The sequence below is a fragment of the Pyrgilauda ruficollis genome, unplaced genomic scaffold, assembly GCF_017590135.1.
Source record: "Pyrgilauda ruficollis isolate IOZ18807 unplaced genomic scaffold, ASM1759013v1 scaffold17, whole genome shotgun sequence".
NCBI lineage: Eukaryota > Metazoa > Chordata > Aves > Passeriformes > Passeridae > Pyrgilauda > Pyrgilauda ruficollis.
The window spans coordinates 258,288-280,655 of record NW_024515875.1 but is presented as its reverse complement, the minus strand read 5'-3'; the positions used below and the strand labels follow the sequence as shown (position 1 = coordinate 280,655).

The 22,368-nt window shown below is 38.0% G+C and overlaps 2 protein-coding genes across 5 annotated transcripts in view; one reads left to right on the top strand and one right to left on the bottom strand.

Moving 5' to 3' along the window:
• The window catches only part of CMSS1 (cms1 ribosomal small subunit homolog), a 222,473-nt gene that overhangs the window by 59,194 nt on the left and 140,911 nt on the right, over positions 1-22,368 (top strand). The window lies entirely within an intron of this gene.
• The window catches only part of LOC121351635 (filamin A-interacting protein 1-like), a 147,776-nt gene that overhangs the window by 16,305 nt on the left and 109,103 nt on the right, over positions 1-22,368 (bottom strand). The window contains exons 4-7 of one of the 2 annotated variants that reach the window (XM_041463947.1): positions 21,819-22,115; positions 19,511-19,684; positions 12,267-12,445; positions 9,987-10,267 (exon numbers count right to left, since the gene is read on the bottom strand). In XM_041463947.1, the coding sequence (XP_041319881.1) occupies positions 10,033-10,267; positions 12,267-12,445; positions 19,511-19,684; positions 21,819-22,088 (858 nt within the window). In that variant the 5' untranslated portion in view covers positions 22,089-22,115 and the 3' untranslated portion in view covers positions 9,987-10,032. Of the gene's footprint in view, positions 1-9,986; positions 10,268-12,266; positions 12,446-19,510; positions 19,685-21,818; positions 22,116-22,368 lie in introns of those variants that run through there. The other variant, XM_041463948.1, reaches the window with a different exon arrangement.

Below are 22,368 nucleotides of genomic sequence, written 5' to 3'. Positions count from 1 at the left end.
GTGTTGTACAAATTTGATTTAAAGCTTTTTCTGCTACCAGTTTGGATTCAGATGGCTTCACAAACTCTTTCTCCATTAACAGTCCAATGTTAAACCTCCTTGACTTCCAAAACATTGGAATCCAATACTGTTAGTCGGTCAATACAAATATAAAAGAGATTGTGACAAATGCAGCAAACTAATTTTATACTTCGTTGTTCAGAGGAGAAAGGTCTCCTGATTCTGATTTCAGCCCTCATCATTATTTTGGATTGATGATCAGTAGTCTAGCATTTATATGATTATGTGTTTATATATGTACTTCAACTCGTAGAAGGTCTGGATATACTTTTACACAGTTAAATACATTTCTCTTGTTCGGCTCCACTTTTCTGCTTTCCTTTTTTTGTTGCAGCTGTATAGCTCCTACATCAGCATAATCTGTTCTCTAATTTTGATTTAAATACTTACCAATAGTATAATCATATTTCTCTGGATGTTCTTCTCACATAGTGTAGAAGTATAAAATCACATTCTATCCATGACCACATTTACAACTGGACACACTAATTTCCATGTTGGATTCTTGAAATTGCATAGGAGCCCTTACACCCTTGTTCTTTGATTGTTTGGTTTGTAGAAGTTTTTTTTTTTTTAATGTGCTTGTTTGAAATGCTCTTTGGTTAGACAGAGCTTTGCTATTTCCTGTCAAACATCATTAGCTACTTAAATGCTTTATTTCCAAGAATACAGAGTTTTAATGATTGCATCTCTGATTGGTGCATCATCCTGAACTGTGCTTGCATCTGCCAACTTTCTGTTAAGATTAAATAGTCTTCATCTTAACTTTAAGCTTAAATACCAGTAGCCTGGTTTTGGGGTTTTTTTTAGGCAAAGTTGTGCATCCTGTTCCAAAAGTCTGCCACAGTCTAATAAAACTGAATTCTTTCTTTCTGCATAATTTTCTCAGCTACTTTATGAAATATGACTGTAATGAAATATGAAATATGACAGAACCTGTGCTTTGGTACTAGAGCTATTTCAAAGATGTAGCCATGGAGACAGTCTCGTTGTCAGGTGGCTAGAAAGCTAATTTTTTTTCTCCAAGCACTTTGAAAATTCTTTTATATGTTCTTATTTTTATCATGAACAGCTCCTTCTTTGTTTTCTCCAAGAAATGCTCTGGATGTCTGCTGTGTATCATAAAACCACCTGTCTTTGCATTTAGTAATCAGAATACCCAAGGGCAATGTTGTGTGTACTGTTCTGAGACTCGGAATAGTAATGTGACCATTTAATGTGACCATTAAATAACAGACTTTAATGAAATGCTGGCAGTGAAATCTGGTATTACATGGAATTAGCTGAATTTTAAGATTGGTTGCAGACAAGAAATTTAGACCAAACTAATCTTAAAATTTGATAATCCTTATAAGCATATGTGGAAAACAGACTGATTCATGTAAAATAATATTTTATGTTGTGCAACGAGTAAAAGCTCTCTTTGGAATGCCTTCTTTTCTTTCTTTGTATTGGAATGCCTGCTTTTCTTACTTGGTATCTGAAGTTAATACAGAGCTAAAGAAGATGGGAATTCACAGAGATCAGGATCTTGAATCTGTAAGACATGTTCCTTTGATAAAACTATTGAGTTGCACACCATGCTGTTGGATATTTGCTGTTGCAAGAAATTATGCATTCCAAACAAGGTATTAAGGAGGTATTACAAACCTCCTTACCCTCTGGAAGACTGAGGGTTTAGGAAGTTAAACCAGCTCGGCATTTTGCCCTTCTATAGGTTCAGTTCTGTATATTTCAATCATTCTTTATTCCTAGGCAAAATGCTACACTCAGGGAGACCTAAAGCACATACAGATGATCACAGCAGTTTTCATTGTCTTTTCACGAGAATTGAACTGTGTAAACTCGGACTTCACTCACTGCTTCTTCATTCAGAGCTAGTGTTGGCTGCTACATTGTGTTCAGAGACCATGAGAAAACTAGATTCTGAACCAAAGGCAATCTGTATTGGGTTGATATTTCAATAACAGGTGGGGATGAATAGCAATTAATAACATGGATTTATGGATGTGGTGTTGTATTACAGTGGTGAAGCTTTGATAAGCTTTGATGAGCATGTTTACAAGATCCTTGGACTTTTAATAGAGTGGTTTTCATTAACTTTATTTATAACCTATAGTTTTTATTGGCTATACTTAAGTCTAGCCTATAAGGATTTTGGAGGTTTAGAGCAAACTTACAGATATAAAAAGTTAAGTAATTTTATCCAGTGAGTGTGTTTATCCAAATATGTCGTCAAACTTCTCAATTTCCCTTTTAGAAAGCCAGTTAGGGACAGTCTGACTCATTCTCCTGTCTGACAGAACACAAAGACATCCAGAGTTTAGCTGGCAAGACTGTTGAAAAAAAGGGAGAATTTCAGGATTTCAGGGAGTGGGTCTTGCTTCTCAGTTCCTCAGTTGGATGCAAGATGAAATTTTGAAATGAGAAACATGTGAAATCTTGTCTAAACATTTGATAAATTATGTCCCAATTTCCTGATGACTTAAACGCAAATTGTGGGATCTGAACATTCCTAAAGGTCTTTTTAATAGTAGCAAATTTATACATCAGAATAAGGTTTACAGTACTCAGAATTTCCTGATAACCCTGATATTTTTAGCAGACAAATCAGAGTGAAGGGAGAGGAGGGTGCATGGTCTCCATTTCTGCTAGATTTTATTTCCTTTTCCACAAGGTTCTCTAGTTTTGTTCTAACTATGAGGAGGAAGGAGGCTAGCATCATGTGTAAGGAAGTGCAGGTGAGATGGTAAACATTACAGTTTACTGAGATGGAAGGGTAGTTCAAAAAAACCAGGGTTGAGTACCTGTTAGTACCTGATAATGTTTGTGCATGTGTCTTTCCCCAGTGACTTAAAGATGCTGTGAATCAAAGTGCTGAGGCTAAGGAATTCCCCTGTAACATGTAAAAGCCAAAGACCTCGACTGCTTTTAAAAGTGAAGAGCTCTATTTTAAGTTGCAGGTTTTTAATCAGCTCGTGTAATTTCAAGCAAAATGCGTGAGTTGGAAGGTATTGGCAAGGAAGTAATAAGGCAAAGAGCAGCTTTAGTGATGTGCTTTTGCAGTGCCTTAAGTTGGATGCTGTCTCTGCTGAGAAGATGCTCAGTGGATCTTGGTCAGAGAATGAGAGCAGACCTGTGCTGGGTATATCTCATCAAGCTCATGTACACATTTGAAAACAACCATGTTTCTGGATTCAGTGAGTTTCCCTTCTACAACACCAAGGCAGAGTCTAGGAGAAGGTAACTGTTGCTAGGCCAAATCTGGCAGACATAAATCAGTTAACTGAGTAATTTCAGTGTTGTCCCTTTTGGACTCTTAATCTCCTATTTGGGGAAGGGGAGAGGAATAAAAGTTTTCTATGGCAGAATACTTCCCGTAACATCTCTCAGTAGTCATCACGACTGTTGGGTTTGGATTTTTTATCTGCTTGTTGCTGTTGTTGATGTTCAAGTTATGGTTCAAGAGTCTAGTGCTGGAGACTTCCCTTGTCAGAATGTCTGTACAAGCTTCAGCTTTTACCAGCCATGTTTCCCGTCATAAACTTTTCTGTGGGAGCATGAAGGGACTGGCTAATTCTCTGCCTGCTCAGTCTTTGGAGTTCCTTCAAGTTGCACCACACAAGGGCCATTGTGTCAGATTTTATCTGAAGGGGTGTGCAGCTGAGACCTACCACAGAAGGAGAGTAGGCAGTTCTCCATTTGGAATCATCCTGAAGCAGCAGACCTTACTGCCAACTCTCCTCCTAGGGTTTTATCTGCTATGGATCTCGCTGTTACCAAAATGGGCACCGTAGGGTTCTTTTTCAGTCTTAGCCAAGTATTTAGCATCTTTCAGTAGAGGAAGTACTGTATTGAGCTGTCAGAGAATTAATTATTGAGTGAATAGAAAAGTATAATTTTGTTTATGACAATGCAACTTTTATAGAACATTTCTAGGGAGATGAAGACTTTTCTGTATTTTGGACATCTGGAATGAGAAGTAAAATTGTTGACACTGCTTTTGGAGAAAAACTCTCTGTTGCAAGGGAGAGACAGCATGGTCCAGTAGGTTTTCTTGTATCTACTCCCATTTGCTACTCTGGCCATCTGCCTGACCTGTGCCTCATCATTATACACACTGAAACATACACAAGTCTGAATCACAAATTTTCAAGATCAGAGTTCAATACGTCCTTCCCAAACTTTTAGATCATTTCTGTGGCTTTTTTCCAATATTCTTAGTAGAAAGATACAAATATTGAACATAGTTTTCCAATGTGTTCACTCTCTTGATCTTCAGACTCTAAATAGGTTGTGTTACCTATTTAGGTAGGTAACACAGGTAGGTAGGTAGGTCCCAGTGTGTGGTGTTTTTCTGAAAGGCTCTAAAATGTGCATTTCAGGCTCAAGAAGCAAAATAATGTACATACATGAAAATCAAAATTGCCATGAGAAAAGATTTTGGTGTTTATTTTTAGCAATTTTTTCAAGTAATCTCTTCTTAACAGATTTAGTGCTTCTGATTTTTTTATTTATTCCCTGTTTAAAATTACTGTCTCAGCATAGAGACTGAGGCCGAGACATTTTTCTTAAATTGCTGCAGTCTCCCATGCATGGTTCTCCCATATGTGTGTATATAATACTCAGAGGTTTTTTAGCTCAGCATAAATGCATTGAAGCTCACAGCATGCCATGGGAAACTTGGTTGAGTTTAGATCACAAGTCTTGGTAACTGATGTGTGACCTGCATTCTGAGTTCTCATGGCCATTTTCTCCTGCCTGTTTTTAAGATATGAAACTAATTATAGCACATGTAAGTCGTTTAAATTTTTCTGCCACGAGAAAGATTTTAACTTCATTGAGATTTCTCCTCCTCCACATTCAAACAGGAGTGCATCTTTTCCCATAGCGATGGCTTTTTTGGGAAAATTATGAGATTGTCAAGTTTGCTGTCTTGGAGAACGGTTTAGGGATTTTTCTGTCTGTCTGATGTTGTGTGTTTGCTTTTCAAAGTTACAGTTACAAAATCCTGTGCCAGTTTCTCCCTCTGTCAAAGCCCCACCCTGCAATGAATCAGAAGTGCACCCTGTCTTTTTTTGGTCACAGGTTTTGGTACAGTCATCTGCCTCTATTGTTGCTTATGATTAGACTTGTTGTGCTGTGCCACACATGGAGCGGTGCCCTCAGTCTTATTTGGAAATGTAAATTGGTGACTGGAGCGAGTGCCCCATTACTGAGGGCAGTGCCTCCCCATGAGCATATTTGGCCTGTGCTTCATCGCCCATGCTGGTCACTGCTTAGGTGTTGATTTACAAGAGCCATAAATATGCTGAGACTTGCCAACGTAGAAAGGTCATCCTTCCCTTTGAGTTCTGACATGAGGGTTCAAAGTGCTGACCAGGGCCACCACCATGGTGGTAAAGGGTGGCTTTCCACAGTTGTCCCTTTCAGAATTTATGTCCTTTTGCAAGGAGGGCAGTGAGAATCTCTTTCCCCACACATGAGGGGAGAGAGGGTAGCAGTGTAGGAGAATGTCCTTTGCTAAGGTTATTCATTGTGCCCTCCCCATCCTCCCAAAGTGTGCAGTGATAGTATTGGTTGCTAATAGTGATAGTGTGCCTGAAACAGTGAACAGACATGTTGCATACCCAGAATTTAAAAAATATCTAAATATGGGTCTATTTGTCTGTGTCATTCCACCAGTGTCAGTGGAGTTACATGAGAAATGTTTGTCATCTAGATTTCACATCTCCTTGCTAATGACAGCAGGAGGAATAATTTTGAATTGCACCACTGGTCTAGAGGGAATTTCTCAGTTACATTAACACTGAGCCTTCTTTCTATTTGTATTTATTCTTGGAATTTTACATTGAAAAAACATAATGTGACCTTGTTTGACAGTTTTGGGATCTTAACCCTAAATTCTATTTATTTGCTCTAAGATAAAGTATTTTTATCTTTCATCATGCACAAAGGCTGTTGTAAGCATCTTTGAATCCTTGAATTGTGACAAAGATTTGATTTCACAACATCTGTTGAAAATTATGTAGTGCAACAGTACATAGTTTTCCACATAGGAGCATGAGGTAATTAATCTGTGTACATCGCTTCCTCGAGTCTCTCTTCGTGCCTCAATGGTGTTATTAGTGGGACTGTCCCATTGGAGTGTAATGTAGAGTAAGAATGCTAATGTTGTGCTTGTGGTGGGTCTTTCTTATTCACCTACAGAACACAAGATACCCATGAAAAAGGTCAAATGTACACAGATCTGGCATCCATTTCACAACTTGCAAGACATAGTCTCCAGCATATGTAATACATATAACTCATTGCCAGAAAGCTAAAAGGAAATGATTACATTTGAGTACAATGCAATCTACAACAATAGTTCAGTGTGCATGAAATGAAAAACCGCTGGTAACACGTGTAGAATAAATAAGTTGACAGTGTTTATTTTTACTGCAGCTCTCTGCAGAGATAAAGTCCTGCTTCTTATAATATTTAATTGGCTTCATTAAGAAAAATAGCAAATATTAATTATACTCATTCTTCCAGAATATTGAATTTTCCAGAGCTGGACATGGAAAATATCACTAATCCAATGTGTAAATGTGTTTGAATTGAAGTATAGCAATGTTATGTTGGCAACTAATACACTTCACCTTTTATTTAAAATGGTTCCTTCTTTCCTTGATACCCTGTTCTGAATTTCAAGCACTGTTTACTTGATCTACTGTGGGTAGCAATTACTTTCATCTGACACTTGACAATAAATCCAAAACACTTTGCCTAGAGCTCTCAGTTTCTTCCTGCTTTCCTACCAACTCAAACCCTGAGCAGTCTTGTAATCTCATTTAATTTTGGTGCAGTTCTAATTTGATATTTAGTCCATGTAATAACGTTGCATTAGAACATAAGAAGGTGCACAAGTGAACCGTTGAGTATTGAGTGTACATCCAAGGAAGATACAGAGAAGGCTGAAATAGCTAATGTGGAAAAGATTGAAAAGTATTTTTTAAGTGAGGGCCTGGAAAATGATTTAATTATTTGGAAGTACTGAAAGATATGTTTGGCTTATTTGGGTGCGTGTGTTTTGTTTGTTTGTTCCTTTGTTTTTTAATATTTATTTTTCTCGGAGGTGTTATGAACAAGAATTTGTGAGACTTAAATGTAGGAAGGCTCAGGTAAAAATGTGTCTAGGTACAGCAGGCTGAGTGACAAGCAGTTACCCCAGTTTTAAGAATGGAGGTATTAGAGAATTGTAAGGATGAAGCCAAAGACTGAGGGATAAAAGATGATTCCCTTCTGTTCTCATGAAATTGGGAATTATAACAGGTTGCTCGTATGGTGAGATTGGTTGTTTTGGTGATGGCTGGAGTACACTTGAGTCATCACCATAGAGATGATGCCTGACTTTGAGTTTCTGTGAGGAGAATGACAGAGAGTGAATGGATGAAGAAAAGACATTAAAAATAAGACTTATGGAGTGCTATGAACAGAGCAGAGGTAGATAATGGTAAGTTTCCAACTCAGGGTGCAACCAACCTGGGGGTTTCCAACCCTGTGGAACACTCAGAGAAATGAGCCCAAGCTGGAGTCACAGAAACCGTGTGGGTAAGATGGCAAGGAAGTGCTGAATGCTCATTTGTGCCTAAGGCAGCCAAATCATCAGAGAAAGTGAAGACGGATTAAGTTCAGAGCTTTGCCAGAAGAAGAGATGTTACTGAGCTTTTATTGAGAGCAGTTTTGGTTGAACATGGAAGCCAGACCAGAACGATGCCTGCAGTGAAACTGAGGGAGCAGGTCTTTTGGTGAAGATGCCTGCATTTGCATCAGGAGCCCAGGTATCCAGCACAATTACCTCGGGGATCTTCAGTAGTCAGCTGGACAAGGATCTGAGCAGCCTGCTTTGACTGTGAAGTTAGCCCTGCACTCAGCAGGTTGGGCTGGAGACCTCCAGAGACCACTTGCAACCTGTATCACTCAATAGTTTGTTCCATTAACTAACTGACATTGAGGGTGGCAGCAGTTGGAGCAAAAAGCAGTGTTGTGTAATGGTTTCTTAGATGAGAAAGGCTACATATGTGAGACTTCTGCAGACTGGGTTTCATGGAAAAAGACCCTCATATTAGTAGATGATCCTTAACCTTAAGATCTTATTAATTCCTTCTATACCAAACTGCCGAGTTTTGTGCTAATATTTGAATTCTGTGAGCAAATTTATCATAACTACCTTTAAAAATGTATTTACATTACTTTTTAGCAAACTTCTTTTTTTTCACCTGTCCTCTTGAATAACATTGACCTTTTAACAGGTGTATCTTCATAATAAAGCTTTACCCTTTGTATAGTTGAGAGTCTGTATAGAACATAGAAGGTTTGAAGGTGGAACACACCTATACATTGGGACATTTCTTCCTTTCATCCAGTTTAACTCTCAGTACCTGTGATTTATTTATTTTCCTCATACCTTCATTTCCTTTCAGTAAATGGAAAATTGGGAATAGCTGTGCTTAGATAATATTTAAAGCTCCTTGAGATATGCAGTGGAAAAGGACTGTGTAAGTACTAAATATTCTACCATTTTGCTCTTTTGGTTTTGGGTTTTTTTTTTTTTTTTGTGCAGGGTGACGAGTACTATGTATATGCATAAATATTTGTATATATATGGCATGTGTTTTCAAACTGGGATCATGGATATCTGGAAAATCTTCCAGTTTCATATTTTACTCTTGAAAATGTTTTCTAAACCAGCAGCTTTTATTATTTAACTGTGCTGCAGAAATATGGAATGTGGATAAGTGATTTTGGACAAATGCATACATTCTCAGGGAAGATACAGTGGACTCTGAATTAGAATCTGAAGTAAGTATTCTTTGTAGTCCGTAATCCTGCTCTCCATCTTCCAACCCCATGAAATGCAAGAACTTCTACTTCAAGGCCAGTAGCTTTTATGGTGCATTTTATGATTCTTGAGGTGCATCTAGTTGTCTTTGTATCCAGCTTCTGGATTTATTATTTCTTACATTTCTCTGAACTTTGGTGCTGCTGCTTCTTTAAGTTTCAACAATATAACCAATTTTTCCTTTCTGGACTCTAGTTGACTTGGTCTGCTACACTACCATGCAGAGGTTGTTTGTCTTGGTGTTCCTGTCTGGTCTGCACGTACACACAGAGAGTCATTCATGTTGAAGTGCGGGAAAGACCTATCCAGTTGTCCATTGGCCTCTTTTTTCTCCACAGGACTTTTCCTCTTATGCCTGGAGTTTGTCAGGCTTGTGGCTCATTTGTGGCTCCATGCTTTAAAAGTGTGACTGAAGATGAATTACTACAATGACAGTAGCCTAGTTTTATTCTTTGTTTGCTGGTAAATGTCTGTTGTAAGGAATGAGACTGTTCACTTTAAAGATCAGTCTTTGTCTCTGAACTACAGCAAGACTATGGAGGATTAGTTTTTCACTGGCAACAAGAAAAATACTTAAATTGCCTAAAGGGTTAACATTGAATGCTAATCTGGTTCTCATAGCTAGAAAGTTTTCACTCATCCTGTCATGAGCTTAACCTCCCAAATTGCTGAGGACAGTCTTGTTGCTTTACTGTAAAGTCAAATTCTTGAATCATTAAGGTGAAGAGCTTTTACTGAGTCACCAAAGACTTACGTTTTGCACAATCCAAACATTAACTCTTTCAATGAAAGATGCCATCAATGAAGGGCATAAAGCAATACTAAGGCTGTAGAGATGAAGGGTTGTCTAGTTTATGTAAAACATGACCATCTGATAAATTCATCACTAAAATTTTCATGTAAAAAATTCTTCAGTTCTGTTTTTCTGAGCACACAGGCAAGAGAAAGGAAGTGCTTTCTTTCTGCCTTATTTGAAGATATATCCAAAACAGTTTGTAAGACTTGGATCTAACTAATGATCTTGCCATAAGAAGTAGTTTTCAGAATCTCAGCATCATTGTCTCGTAGTTTTCAGAATCTCAGCATCATTGTCTCATAGCATCTAAGTTTTTTTCCTTTTGATCACAGTCACATGTACCTTCTGTGGCTTGTATACATTGTATATCCTCCAAGGATATCTTTAGTATATACTTTAGACTTGCTCTTTGATAAAAGCAAGGCACATCTTTGGCTAAATAAAAGTCACGGATTTTGCTTTGAGCCTGAAATACTGTTTGGAATGCTATATATCCATTATATAGAAGAAGATACTGCTTCTGGCTAAAAAAGAAAAGTAAGTTAATCAGTGAATACTTTCTGCTTTTTTTTTTTTTTTTTTAACTTGTATTGGGGGATAAGCAAAAATTCATGTTATTGCATTATGTGTGAAACTTTTTCTAGAGTTCTGTTTGTTCTTAATCCAAATGCAAAGTTTGCATTTGAGAAAATGTAAATTGGAGTAACAATTTTCAAGTGGAAGAAAAGTTCACTTTGCCATGTCAGGCAGGCTCATGTGTCTTAACTTGGTGAGTGGTTTTTTTGTTGGGTTTTTCTTTTTCTTTTTTTTTTTTTTCTTTTTTTCTGTTATGGCAGGCAACTGTGTGGAGATCCTGATGGTGACATTACTTGGCAAACAATTTGGAATCAGCTCAGTAAGTGACATCACACCCCCTTAAGGTTTTCCACATAAAATACATCCTCAAAAAAAAAAAAAAAAAAAGAAAAAAAAAAAAGAAAAATAAAAGAGAGGCTTAATCTGAAAGCTATTATTATATCGTCTAAGGGCTCTTTAAGCACCTCAGCATTCCCCCTCTTCCCACCACTTTCCAGGCAGCTTGACTAAAAGTAGCAGACAATAGTGGTAAATGCTTTACAGTCTTCTTAGGAATGGGAGCAGAGGGGAAGGGATAGAGGGGTATAGAGAGGGGCAGGGAAGACAATGTCTGTCCTGTTTAAAAAAAATATATAATTACTCCAGTGCTTAGTCTTTCCCTATGTGCAGCTTTTCACAGTGTGAGTACATCGTCTGATGTAACATTTGCCACTCCTAGCAAGTGGAGTTGTCTGGCTCTGCCTCTAAGAGATGAATGTGTCATATTTTGAGGAGAAGACAGCAGAGATGAAAACTTCCCTTGATCTCAGGGTTTGATTCTTGATTGATGATGATTCCCAAGAACAGTTCCTAGTATGTGCTTTTCTCTGTGTGTCTATGCTTGCCCGCATACATTTTTCTGAGGAGCAAAGCATTTTCTTCCCCAGCCTCTGTAGCTGTGAGCTGTAAATCCGGCCATGTGTTCAGTGTGTGCTGCCTTTGATCGATGTGCAGGAGAGAGGTGCAGCACACGGCGTGAACACTGCCAGAATATGTGGGACATGATGTTACAGAGGCCAAGCAAAGGAAGAATTATCTGTGCATAATGTGAGTTTAGAATAGGCTTGACGTTCTCACACCCAAACATTTCTATCTGTTCCTAAACGAAAGGAAACTGAGACAATATTCTCCTATCTTCTGGGCTAGCTATACAGGGAATAGGAAATGTTCTTTGATTTTTTTTTTCCCCTTAGGATGTGTTCAGTTGTATTGCAGATTCAAAGAAGGCACAGTATAAAGTGGCTTCTTTTAAAGACAGTAAATGAAATTAAATTCTTAATTCTTCTGAGAATTGGTATTGAAACTGTAACACTGTGCTTAAACAAGCTGTGGCACTTCTAGGTTACTCTTAAAAAGTAAAGCTGTTTTTATGTGTTTTATGCCAACCCTGATATGAGACCTTTGTCATTCTACTTTCAAAGCTTTCTGGACATTATCCTCTGCCTTTGCTTTCACGCTATGTATTTCTGTGTTTTGTCCAAATATCTACTTTTCCTCATGGTTTTTTGTTGTGCTATGAAAGGCTGCATGTCTGATGACGTGTTCTGTACCTTACATACTTTAGAGTGTACCAAGCTTCTAAAACACACTGAAAGGTTCACCTGCTTCCTGTTGGTTACAAAGTCATACATCTGCTCTCTTTGTCTCCCTGTATTCTTTGCAGTGTAACATCCTTGGCATCATGCAACAGTGCTGAAGAATCTGCCAACTGTTTGACCTACCTTGCTAGCTGGTGGAGATGTAGACATAATTGTTTGTTAGAAGTCATTAGTTGTGTTTTCCCAGCTGAACTCTCAAAATACAATTTCACAAATATGTCTGATTTTTAGTGGATGCAAAATAAAGCAGAGATCCTTAGATGTAATGTTAAATTGTGCATATTTCTTAATACTATGGTAAGAACCTTACCTTTCACATTCTTGTTCCAGCAAGTTTGTAAACTCATCACTTTTTTCCATGTATTTGCTGTGCTTCCTCTTCTCTTCCTCTAGTTCATGCAGTGTCTGTCTGTGTGCTTTTTCTACCATTAGAAGTTGTTCCAGCATTCTTCTGTGAACTTCTTTCTGTTTCTCTACAACTTTATCAAACTGCAAAAAGAAGGGAAAAACTCCTGAAGTATTTTGAAACTTTTGCTTTCTTGGGCTTTCTTTACTGAAAGAATTTTTAAGCAGCTTAAAAATATAATAATAAGCCTAGTAGCAAAGTCATCAGGTATCAATCTAATTCTGTCAGTGTAATCCCAAAAATTTAGAAAAAATAAGGTACTGTTTTTCAAGACCCTCAGTAACCTCCATCTCCTCCTCCTGCCATGAGTGATCCTCAGCTTTTTAATACTAATTAACAGTTACTGTTCCCGGGGTTGTGCTTTTCTCTTGATCACTGTGGTAGAGAACCAGATGTCTTGGCAGAAGAAGCATCGTCCAGTGCTTCACCAGTGGATGACTCACTTTTGGTTGAGTAAAAATAGCTGCTTCACTTATAGCTGCCTAGGAAATAAGAGCATTAAATTGTTTTTGTAAGGTAGAGGTTGATCAAAAAGCAGTTTTCTGGTTTCACAATATGTGCATGGTTGTGCCAAGAGTGCAAAACAATCCTGTCTCTTGTGCTTACTCTGGGCATAGCTCTGGGTTTCTGGAATATGTAAGTGCTGAATTTTTTAGTGGATTTCTTTTTAATGGTGACATTTCCTGTTATGCTCCTCAGATTGCACATATTGTTGAGGTCTTTTTCTTTCAGATGGCACCTTTATAGCACAGTTTGAGCAGAAAATTCCCCTCCCTTCCTCAAGGATTTCTGCTTAACACCTGATCAGAGAATCATTAAGGTTGGAAAACACCTCCAAGATCACTGATTCTAATTTTTGACCGAATTCCATCATACCAACTAAACCATAGCACTAAGTGCCATGCCCAGTCATTTCTTGAACACTTTCAGGGATGGTGACTCCACCACCTCCCTGGACAGCCCATTCCACTGCCTGACCAACCTTACAATAAAAAATTTTCAATTTTTCTAGATATTACTATCTAGTGATATTTTAATATAAAAAATCTATTTTAGCTTTATATAATATTTAATTTTTCTAAACCACAGAGGTATAGGTATTATTGTTCACTAGACTTATGTTGTCAAAATAACTCCACAAACTTAGAGAAAACTGTGATTCTGAAGATTCTGTTATAATTTTGAATTCAGTATGTGACTGAGTTGTGCAAGTGTGTGTATGAAACCATGAGTGGTTTTCCTCCTTTGCCATTACTGATCTAGCTGAAGTTTCAGGGAAGATCACTGGAGGCCATCAAAAGACCTGGGAAGAGTCTGTATTTGTGAACCAGCTTTGTTCCCTGCTTGTTCCCCTTCAGAGACTGCCTCCCTCATCACATCAAAATAGGAATCCTTGTGTCCTTTTTGGAAGAGAGAAATTTTGAGCTCACAGCCCAGTGCCTCCTTCTAACCACAGTCTATTCTAGTAGGTCAATCTGATTGTCGTGTTTCACTCTATTAATAGGAAAGAATTCACAAATGGGCAGTGTGGGAAGCAAAGCTGGTTCTAGTTCTCCGATGTTTCCCCCACAAGGAATTCTATGTGCCACAAGAAACAGTGGGGTTTCAGATTCTTAGGGCTGCTGCTTGTTTTGGACAATTTAATTCCACGGAGTATGATTAATTATCTTTTTCTCATGTTTATTCATAGTTTGGCCAATAGAAATTATGACAGAGAGACCTGGAATGCCTAAATATGACTTTCTTGAATGAGTGAGGACATCATCAATTTCTGCTTAGGTTTCCAAGTTTACCCCTGTTTATCTCAGCTTCTTTTGAATCTAGATATATTCTCCTATGTTCCTCCTAAATAATTGTTAACCTTTTGTTGGCGCTGCTGTGAATGAAGAAAAAAGAGCTATTGACAAGGTTTTGAAGATGGTTTGAGTCCAAAATATTCCAACAGAAATGCGAACCATTTTTTAAAACTTTCTGCACTTTCTACTTAAGACATTAGAGAGTCTTTTCTGTTGTAACATAGCTGAGCTTGTTTCATGCCTGATCAAGAAATGCGATAAAACCTGTGATTATTTGTTTTGCTGCTATTTTGTGGTGCTCTTACAGCAGATCATTCTGGTTTTTATATCTTGTTCACTGGTCATTTGTATGCTTTACCCTAGCAAGGTGACTGCTTTCTGGAATCATGATCCTGAAGCAGGACCTCCCCTGGAAAAACATTTCTTACATAAACTCTTGAATATGCAATCTCTCTTAATAAGCAAGAGTCACCTTATACAGGAATCTTTCAGCTGTGCTTTCTGTATCTTTTAAAGCAATTGAAAACTGGTTTGCCTTAAAAGGTCAGGTTGAGGAAAACTGTCCATTTTAATTTCTTCACACTCTCTCTTATTTTACCAGAAGTGGAAATTTTAAAAATTGAAATCTTTTGTTTAGCTTCTAACTTACCAGATAGGTGTTTTATCAATCTTCCTCCCACCCCACCATCCAAGATTTCAGAAGGGTTTTTGGAACAGGTTTTACAGATGCATGAAGTGCTGTCACCTAATTTTCTAATTCTTGTCTTTTTAAAGATGATGCTGTCAGGTAAATATGCAATGTTGTCACAAAGCAATCTGGCTCCTGATTTTTGACAAAGTTCTGATGCAGTGCTGCTTGCTACTATGGCTCTGTTTTGCTTAAATTAATATGAACTGGGCATCAGCTTTGCAGGAGTGCCTGCTGGTCTCAGCCCTCAGTGTGAGGTCAGGCAGGCTCCATGGGTGGGGTTAAGAAAGTAAAGACATGTATGTGAATTGGAGCACCACTTTGAAAAAGTATATGTAAAAATCTGAGGAGATATGTAAATTGCTGTCATAAGAAAGCACTGACATTTCTGGCTACAAGCTGATCATAAATGAGATGATCCTGGTTCTGGACGTGTAAATGCTTGATTGAGGTGAGGGTTAGTCATCAGCCAAGCAACATAACCAAGTATAAAATAGTCCTGCTTCTTACACTGTTTGGTAAAGGATGTGGAACCTACCAGGAGGGTTTTATATGTTCTGTATATTTTGTTTGCTTTAGATTACTTGTTGAATGGCTACAAGAGGTTAATTCAAGCAGTAATCTAAGCAGCATGTATGCAAAAATAAAAGTTATTAATTCCAGGGTACTGTTTTGCAGCTCTCCGTACTTTACACTTCACAGTAGCACATTTGTCACTGTTGAGATTACAACAGTTTGGATTACAAGCTGGTGTTTGGGACAGGTGGGGTGTGTATTCAGGGCAGGGAGTTGGAACAAAGAATTTTAAATGGGAAAAAGAAGAGTAGTGTCTTGGGGAGACCTACTCACATCAAAGAGTAAGAGAAAAGTATAAGCTGCTCTATTAAAGCAGTTTGCATGTTGCAGTTTTCTCCTGTTGCTGGGAGTAGAAGATGCATTTCTGTTTCTTTTAAGCATGCTGTCAAATCATTTCTACTGTGAGCATTTGGCTGTTGTGGCCAGGAACAAGCTGGAGATTGTGAGCTCAGGAGGGAAGGGAAGAAATGCTAGGACTGTCTCCTGGTACAGGTGGGACTTAAAGGAGAGAATTGGAGAGATAGCAATCCTATATCACAATTAATGCACACACTTGAGATCTGCGTGTGAGATATGTAACAGGAATGGGCATTTGGCCTTGTAACACCTGTGTGTCCCTGTGCAGCACACCTTTCCCTCCCTGCCTGACCACACCGAGCAGAGCCTGGGACTGGGTTGCTGCACTTCCATGTGGTTTGTTGAGAAAATGATGTGGCCCTCTGCAAGATAAGGGCACCTCCCTTGGGAGCAAATTTTACTCTTGCATTTTCCCTGTGAGATCTTGTGGCTGACTCCCACGTCTCCAGCAGAGAAGAGAGAGAAGTCATGTGAACCCCTGCTGGTGTGAGATCCTCACACAGAAGTGTCTCCAACAGCCCTGGGTTCCTCAGATTGCTCTGGCCAAATCTAGATCTGCCCATGCAGAAACATCCATTTATATGCATGCACACAAGTTTACTCAGCCTACACGGTTCCTGGCTAAAAACCACAGAGGACTAATAAGAAGCAGTATAAATGTCTTCTGTTGAAAATTAAAGTGATAAAATCTTAAGTGATTTGTTGTTTTGTACTTGCTAAACCATATGGGCTTTTTGCTAGAATTAATACTTGAACATGCTGTACAATACAATGGAAAATCAGAGGCATAACCTTACGTAACTGTGAATAGTTGAGCAAGCATGAATTTAATAGTTTAATTACATTTTGTCACCAACTCTTGACTGAAGTCAAACTAGGATGGTGTATCTCATACCCATTACATCAGAACTGAACTGTTCATCTTTCTCTTTTTAGATTGTTTTGTGTTTGGTGGTGTGCCAGAAGAAAATCCAGGGTAGTTACATTTTTTATCCTAGGTTCAGTGTAATATTATTCCTGTTAATAATATCCTCACAGTCACTGTTTATAAATGTATGATCCTGAGTTTAGTATTACAAGAGATTTTGGGAGCACTTTTTCCCTTGCCTTTTTCAACCCTAGCTGAGCCAAATTTCCATGCAGATGCATTGGTGGTCTTCTCCTGAAAGCCACCTTGTCAGCACTGCTGTTTGAGTCTCTTCCTGTGACTGACTTATTGGTGCCCTACAGCTGTGGAGGGCAAGTTTCCTTGAAAAGTTTTGACCAGCACTTACCAGGTGTTGTGAGGACACAATCGGATAGACTTTGTTAAAATACTGATGAGGGTGCATCTGTCCCCAAGGTGATCGGCAATGAGATTTCAAAAATGGATTCCATTTTTAATTATCCTTGATGGATGTAAAATACAGGCTTTCCTCTCATTTCACTTCTTTTAGAGGAGTTCTCAAAGTGGTAGGATGTTCGTTCTATTTCGAACAGTGAGACATGTGATTTTTTTTTTTGTCTTTGGCTGTATTATTGGGAAAGTTAGAAACCAGAATCTGCTTTCTGATATCATGAAGAGAAGAGAAAAAGGCACCAGAAACTGTGCAGTGTCTTCATCTTTATCTCTCTTTTCCTACATCACTATCTCTGATTTTTTTGATTCCTTTAAAAAATATTGTTTATTTTTGAATCAGGGAAAATTATTCTTATATTGTTATTCTGCATTTACTAGAATGTTGAATACTCTTCATTGTCTGTTTAAGAGAAGTGGAGATTGATCTCAAGACAGATTTTTTTTTCACAAAAACTGACTACTTCTAAATTTATAAACCACGCAGAAATGGAAAACCTTTTCAGCCTTTGAGTCAGAAACAAAACCAAAATAAAAGTCTAATTTCTTTTACGGCCCTCAAATGTGAGTGCTAACAGTAATCTTATCTGACATTTTTTAGGTTGCAGAAAGAAATAGCTGTAGGGCAAGTTTGATTGAAAAACCTGTTTAAAAAAAAAAAAAAATTGCTGTCTCCTCATGGCCAAAGAAGAAATGGTTTTGGTCTGTCACATTTCTCATAGGTTTAGCAGAGGAAGATGTATTAATGCTGCTTCCTACATTTCTTCACCTACGAATCTTGTTCCCACAGTCACCAAATTTTCCCACTACATTCTTAATCAAATTTGCCAAGAAACTTTATGTTTAGAATAGATAAGAGAATTGTGAGAGAATGTTAAAGGACTGGAAATCTTACAATTGCCTTGTGAAATGGATTGTAATTTCACTTGAGTTTTAGGAAGATTGTCTGTGTTCAGAGCTACCAGGCAAAACTCTCAAGGGTGAAATGTGCATGTGGATACAAAGGTACGTTGTCCTAGTAGCAAAGGGGAGAATTTAAATGGTCTGTTCCTGGACTTTGTGGCTGGTTCCATCTCTCCTTTGGTCTTTATATGTGTTTTAAAAAGACAAAAAAAAAAAAAAAAAAAAAAAACCCTCAAAAAAACAACAAAATGAATCTCTGACATAATTCAGGGGGATTTTGAAACTGAACTTGTGGAATGCCTGCCTATTACAGCATTCTTGGGTTTACCAAGACCAAGAAGTGGCAGTGGTCCTTCTGCCCTTTCAGTTGCTCTCAGGTGTTTACCTTTGCCTTTTGAAATTGCCAAATCCAGTGGTGCTAGAAATTATCTCTCTGCCATTAAATGTAAGAAGGAAAGAGTGTATAAACTTACATAAATTAACCGACTGAGTTTATGTTGTCAAACTGTTTTAGACTTCTCCTCAAATAATCTCCATATGTGCTCAAAGTTTCTGTGACATAGTAGCACAATGTTCTAAAATAAATTAAGCTTCACAGGTGAACTTTGTCTGTTTCAGATTATAACCAGAGATTTTAACCTTTGAGCTTCTGAAATGAGGGTTGATCTTTTGCCTGACATAATTTTGTCTGGAATGATCTCTGTGTCCTTAGGTACGTTTCTGTTGAAAAAACTTGGAAAGCACTTGATAGAAGACTTTTATTTATAATTTCTGCTTTTATATTTTGATGTTTATCTGTACTGAGCAGTATATTAAAAAATGTTTATCTGAACTGGAGACAACTACCTGGGATAAAAAAACACAATCTGACGTGAAGGTGTTTTAATATCCAGTGATTTGCATTGCGGCAGAAATGAATCAAATAACATTGTTCAGAAAGTATGGCAGCTGCTGCTGCAGTGTAATTAAACTAAAGGTTACTTAGGCATAACATGAGAATATTAGATTTCTGCCTGGATGAAGTTTCTAATGCCAGCTCATTATAGTAACTCTTCAGACCAAGCAGGTATCCCCATGACTGCTCCCGAATTAATGGGAGCAGGGATATGCAGAGGTGCACAGCTGTGTCATTGCTACTGGATGAACCTCTGCAGCCACTGGTAAAATGGGCCTCCATGAGACAAGTGGGGGCTGGCGAGGCTTCTGCTTGTATGGGCTGGAATGTGGATAACAGAAGGGGAAGAGAAAAGAAAAACAAGATGGTTTGAATTAGACAAAATCATGTCTGTCAATGTATAAAGTCCCAGTCTGCAGTATAAGTGAGGATCACTAGATTCAGGTCCCAGCTGGACCCTGGACTTTGTTCTGCTCTCACTTACACTCATGTTCCTTTCCATATTTAGAGCTCTTTTGCCTCCTTCCCTAGCAGTGGGTGAGATTTTCTGTTGAATTTGGTGGGAACTATGGTTAAATATCAATTACTCATTCTTACCTCTCCCATAGGCTTTTCATAGACATCTTCTTGCCATTGCTCAGCCTTTGTTTGAATAGCGTCTCGCTGGAGTGCCTCTAACACCTTCTTAGGAGTAACAAAGCCATATTGTGCTTCGAGCAAAGCTAAGTCAATTTTTTCAGCCTTAAGTACTCCTATAACTTCATCTTGAGCCTGCAGAAACACAAATTAAGGCTTTATCTTGTTAAACTGTATTTATGTATTTACAGCTTAGCTCTCTGCTTTTGATTTTAAGAAAACTGAAAAACTTCTAAAATAACACTGTGTGCATAAAGTGCTCCAAAACAGTCAGAAATGTGAAGACAGTTGAAAAACATGAGGGAAGTATTGGTCTTTGTATTTTATTAGTTCAACAATAAAATACTTAAGTACTTCTTTAATGATTAGATTGTTTTGTTGTTTCTGGACTAATGTGTAGCATTCATAAGAAAAAGCTTCAGGTCAAAGTATGTCTTGTGGTATTAAAAATTGACTTGTTAGTGCAGGATGGTGGGATATTTCTTGAAACCTGAAAGTGTTGTACATTCTGTATGTTTTGGGACTTCTGTAGTTTAAACGCACTACAGATGTGTCCCTCTTGGGTTTTTTTCCCCACTCTGCATCCTCTAGTGGTGAAGGTTGCCCCCCTGCCTCCTTCTATTGCAGTGATACAAACTACATGAACTGTCTCAAACGTCTGTGCTCTGCAATCATCTCAGTTAAAAACAAGTATGTGCTAATCCTAGAAGGATAGACTAGGAAGGAAGGAAATCAGAGACAAGGATATACCAGGGGAGGGTAACACTTCTAGTCTGACTCCTTTTGGCTGGAAGACTTCTCTATCCCCGTTTATGACTGTTTAAACAAATGTTGAAATATAAAATAGTCTATTTCTAATCCTTAGCAAAAAATAGAAGAGTGGTCTTTGTACACCTTGAATGTTCTAGAACTTGGAAAGGAATGACATCTAAATTAGAAACTTAGTTATGATTGGATTGACAGCTGATCTTCAGTAATTTGACTTGGCAGTACAGGAGGTGGAAAATGAGGGATAAAAGATGATTTCCTATATTTTTCATTCATAGTGCTGCTTCCTTTTAAATTTCAGATGTGATTTAAAATGTTCATGTCAGGTTCATTTTTTCCAGTTTCTCATTTCCCTATTCCAGCTTTAAACTTTAATAATTGAAGAGTGTGTGTATATATTTATATTTTTACATTTATATGATGCACATGTAATTAAGAGTGTGTGTATAATATAAATAAATACATAAACATGTGTGACATCTGAACTTTAACCTAAATTAAGAAAGGCCAAGTGGGCAGGTGAGAAATGTTTTGCAAACATGGAAATTGTTCTGTTTGGATAATGAAACAATCTGTAGAAGTTTGCCTTGAATCTACCCTCAAATATTGGTGCAGCTATTAAATATTCATATCACATGTGTGTTCTGTTCAGCATGTCTGTGTTATTATATAAACATACACACACACTTTAAGACTAGAACTACCCAGGTACTGTCTAGGTAATAAACTCTGACTCCATGTGCTACACCTATTTAGGCCTCTTTGGCCAGGTTGCTTTTTTCTGTGTCTGTGAGTAGTTTTAAATTTATTGTTTCTGTGTAATAAGTCTGCCGCAGAAATATTTTCCCTGCTCACTGGAAATCTGGTTCCCACTTCCTGAAATTATGTTTGACCAGGTTAAGCACCATTTACCACTTGACAGATGGCTCCTTTTCTAGGTAGAAAAATGCTCACTCTTAAAATCCAGTAACTTGTGGGCTAAGTGGCATGTAACACATTTGCTTTGTACTGTGGGAAATAAAATGGCTATTTTGATTTTTCTAGCCCAGAGTGTTAGAATACTGTTAAATGAGTTACTTCTTGTGAAGTGGCACATACTGTTCCATAGGGAGTAAAGCTCATGGCTTCATAGGAGTGGGAGGATAAGACATAATTAAGTAAAATATCTTAAAGGTCTGTAATATGTTCTCCATCTCAGCTGTACAATGACAAATGCTTTGTATTCAAGATACTTAGAATGGGGCAGCACAACTAGAAAGTTTTATGAGTTATCTGCTTTGAGAGTTATTTGTGGTATAAAGATCATGTTTCCTGTCTGATAGCTATAATAGCTATAATTTTGGGGTGTTTTTGTATGCTGCAGTTCATATTTGTCCTGTATCAGACTGCGTAAGGTGCTTTCTTAAAACAAAAAGCAGCATATGTTTGTGGTGGAGGAGATTATGGGGTTGGAGGGTGGAGTGTCTTTTAGTTTGGAATATAAAGCAGAACAATACATTACCTGTAATTCACCCTCGAGGACGCTGAGAAGAAATAGCAAGTCATCACGAGAGAGATCCTCTCTTTTCTTGACAGAACTTTTGTGTTTTTTCTCTGCCTTTGGACTTCTCAGGATGGTGCTGGCTTGGGCTACATCGTCCTTCTCTTTCTGCTGTGTTTGTGTGTTTCCTTTCCCACTGTAACCAGCCTCTTCTTTGTGGTGGTCTTTCGCCCTTGGCTTGCTCAGCTTTGGTCTGGTTGGGCTTTCGGTGCTGTTAGTTCTGGAATGCATGGTTTATATCTCTGAAGCTGAAAGAAACTGGGGAGAAAATTAATTGTGTTAGAAAACAGAGACTGTAAAACTATTACTATAATTGATGGTGGGTGTTATTCCCTCCAGAATGGTAATTCTCCTTCTGCACAAGGCTGTTTGTCATTTGACAAAAGCTGACAACCTTATGCAAGCCAACAGGACTGGGCTGTGATCCTTACTGGATGTCTGTAGTGAAGTGAGTGTTTACTGGTTTTATGTCATTGTAACAATTCCCTCCTTGATACTTCAAAGGCATCAT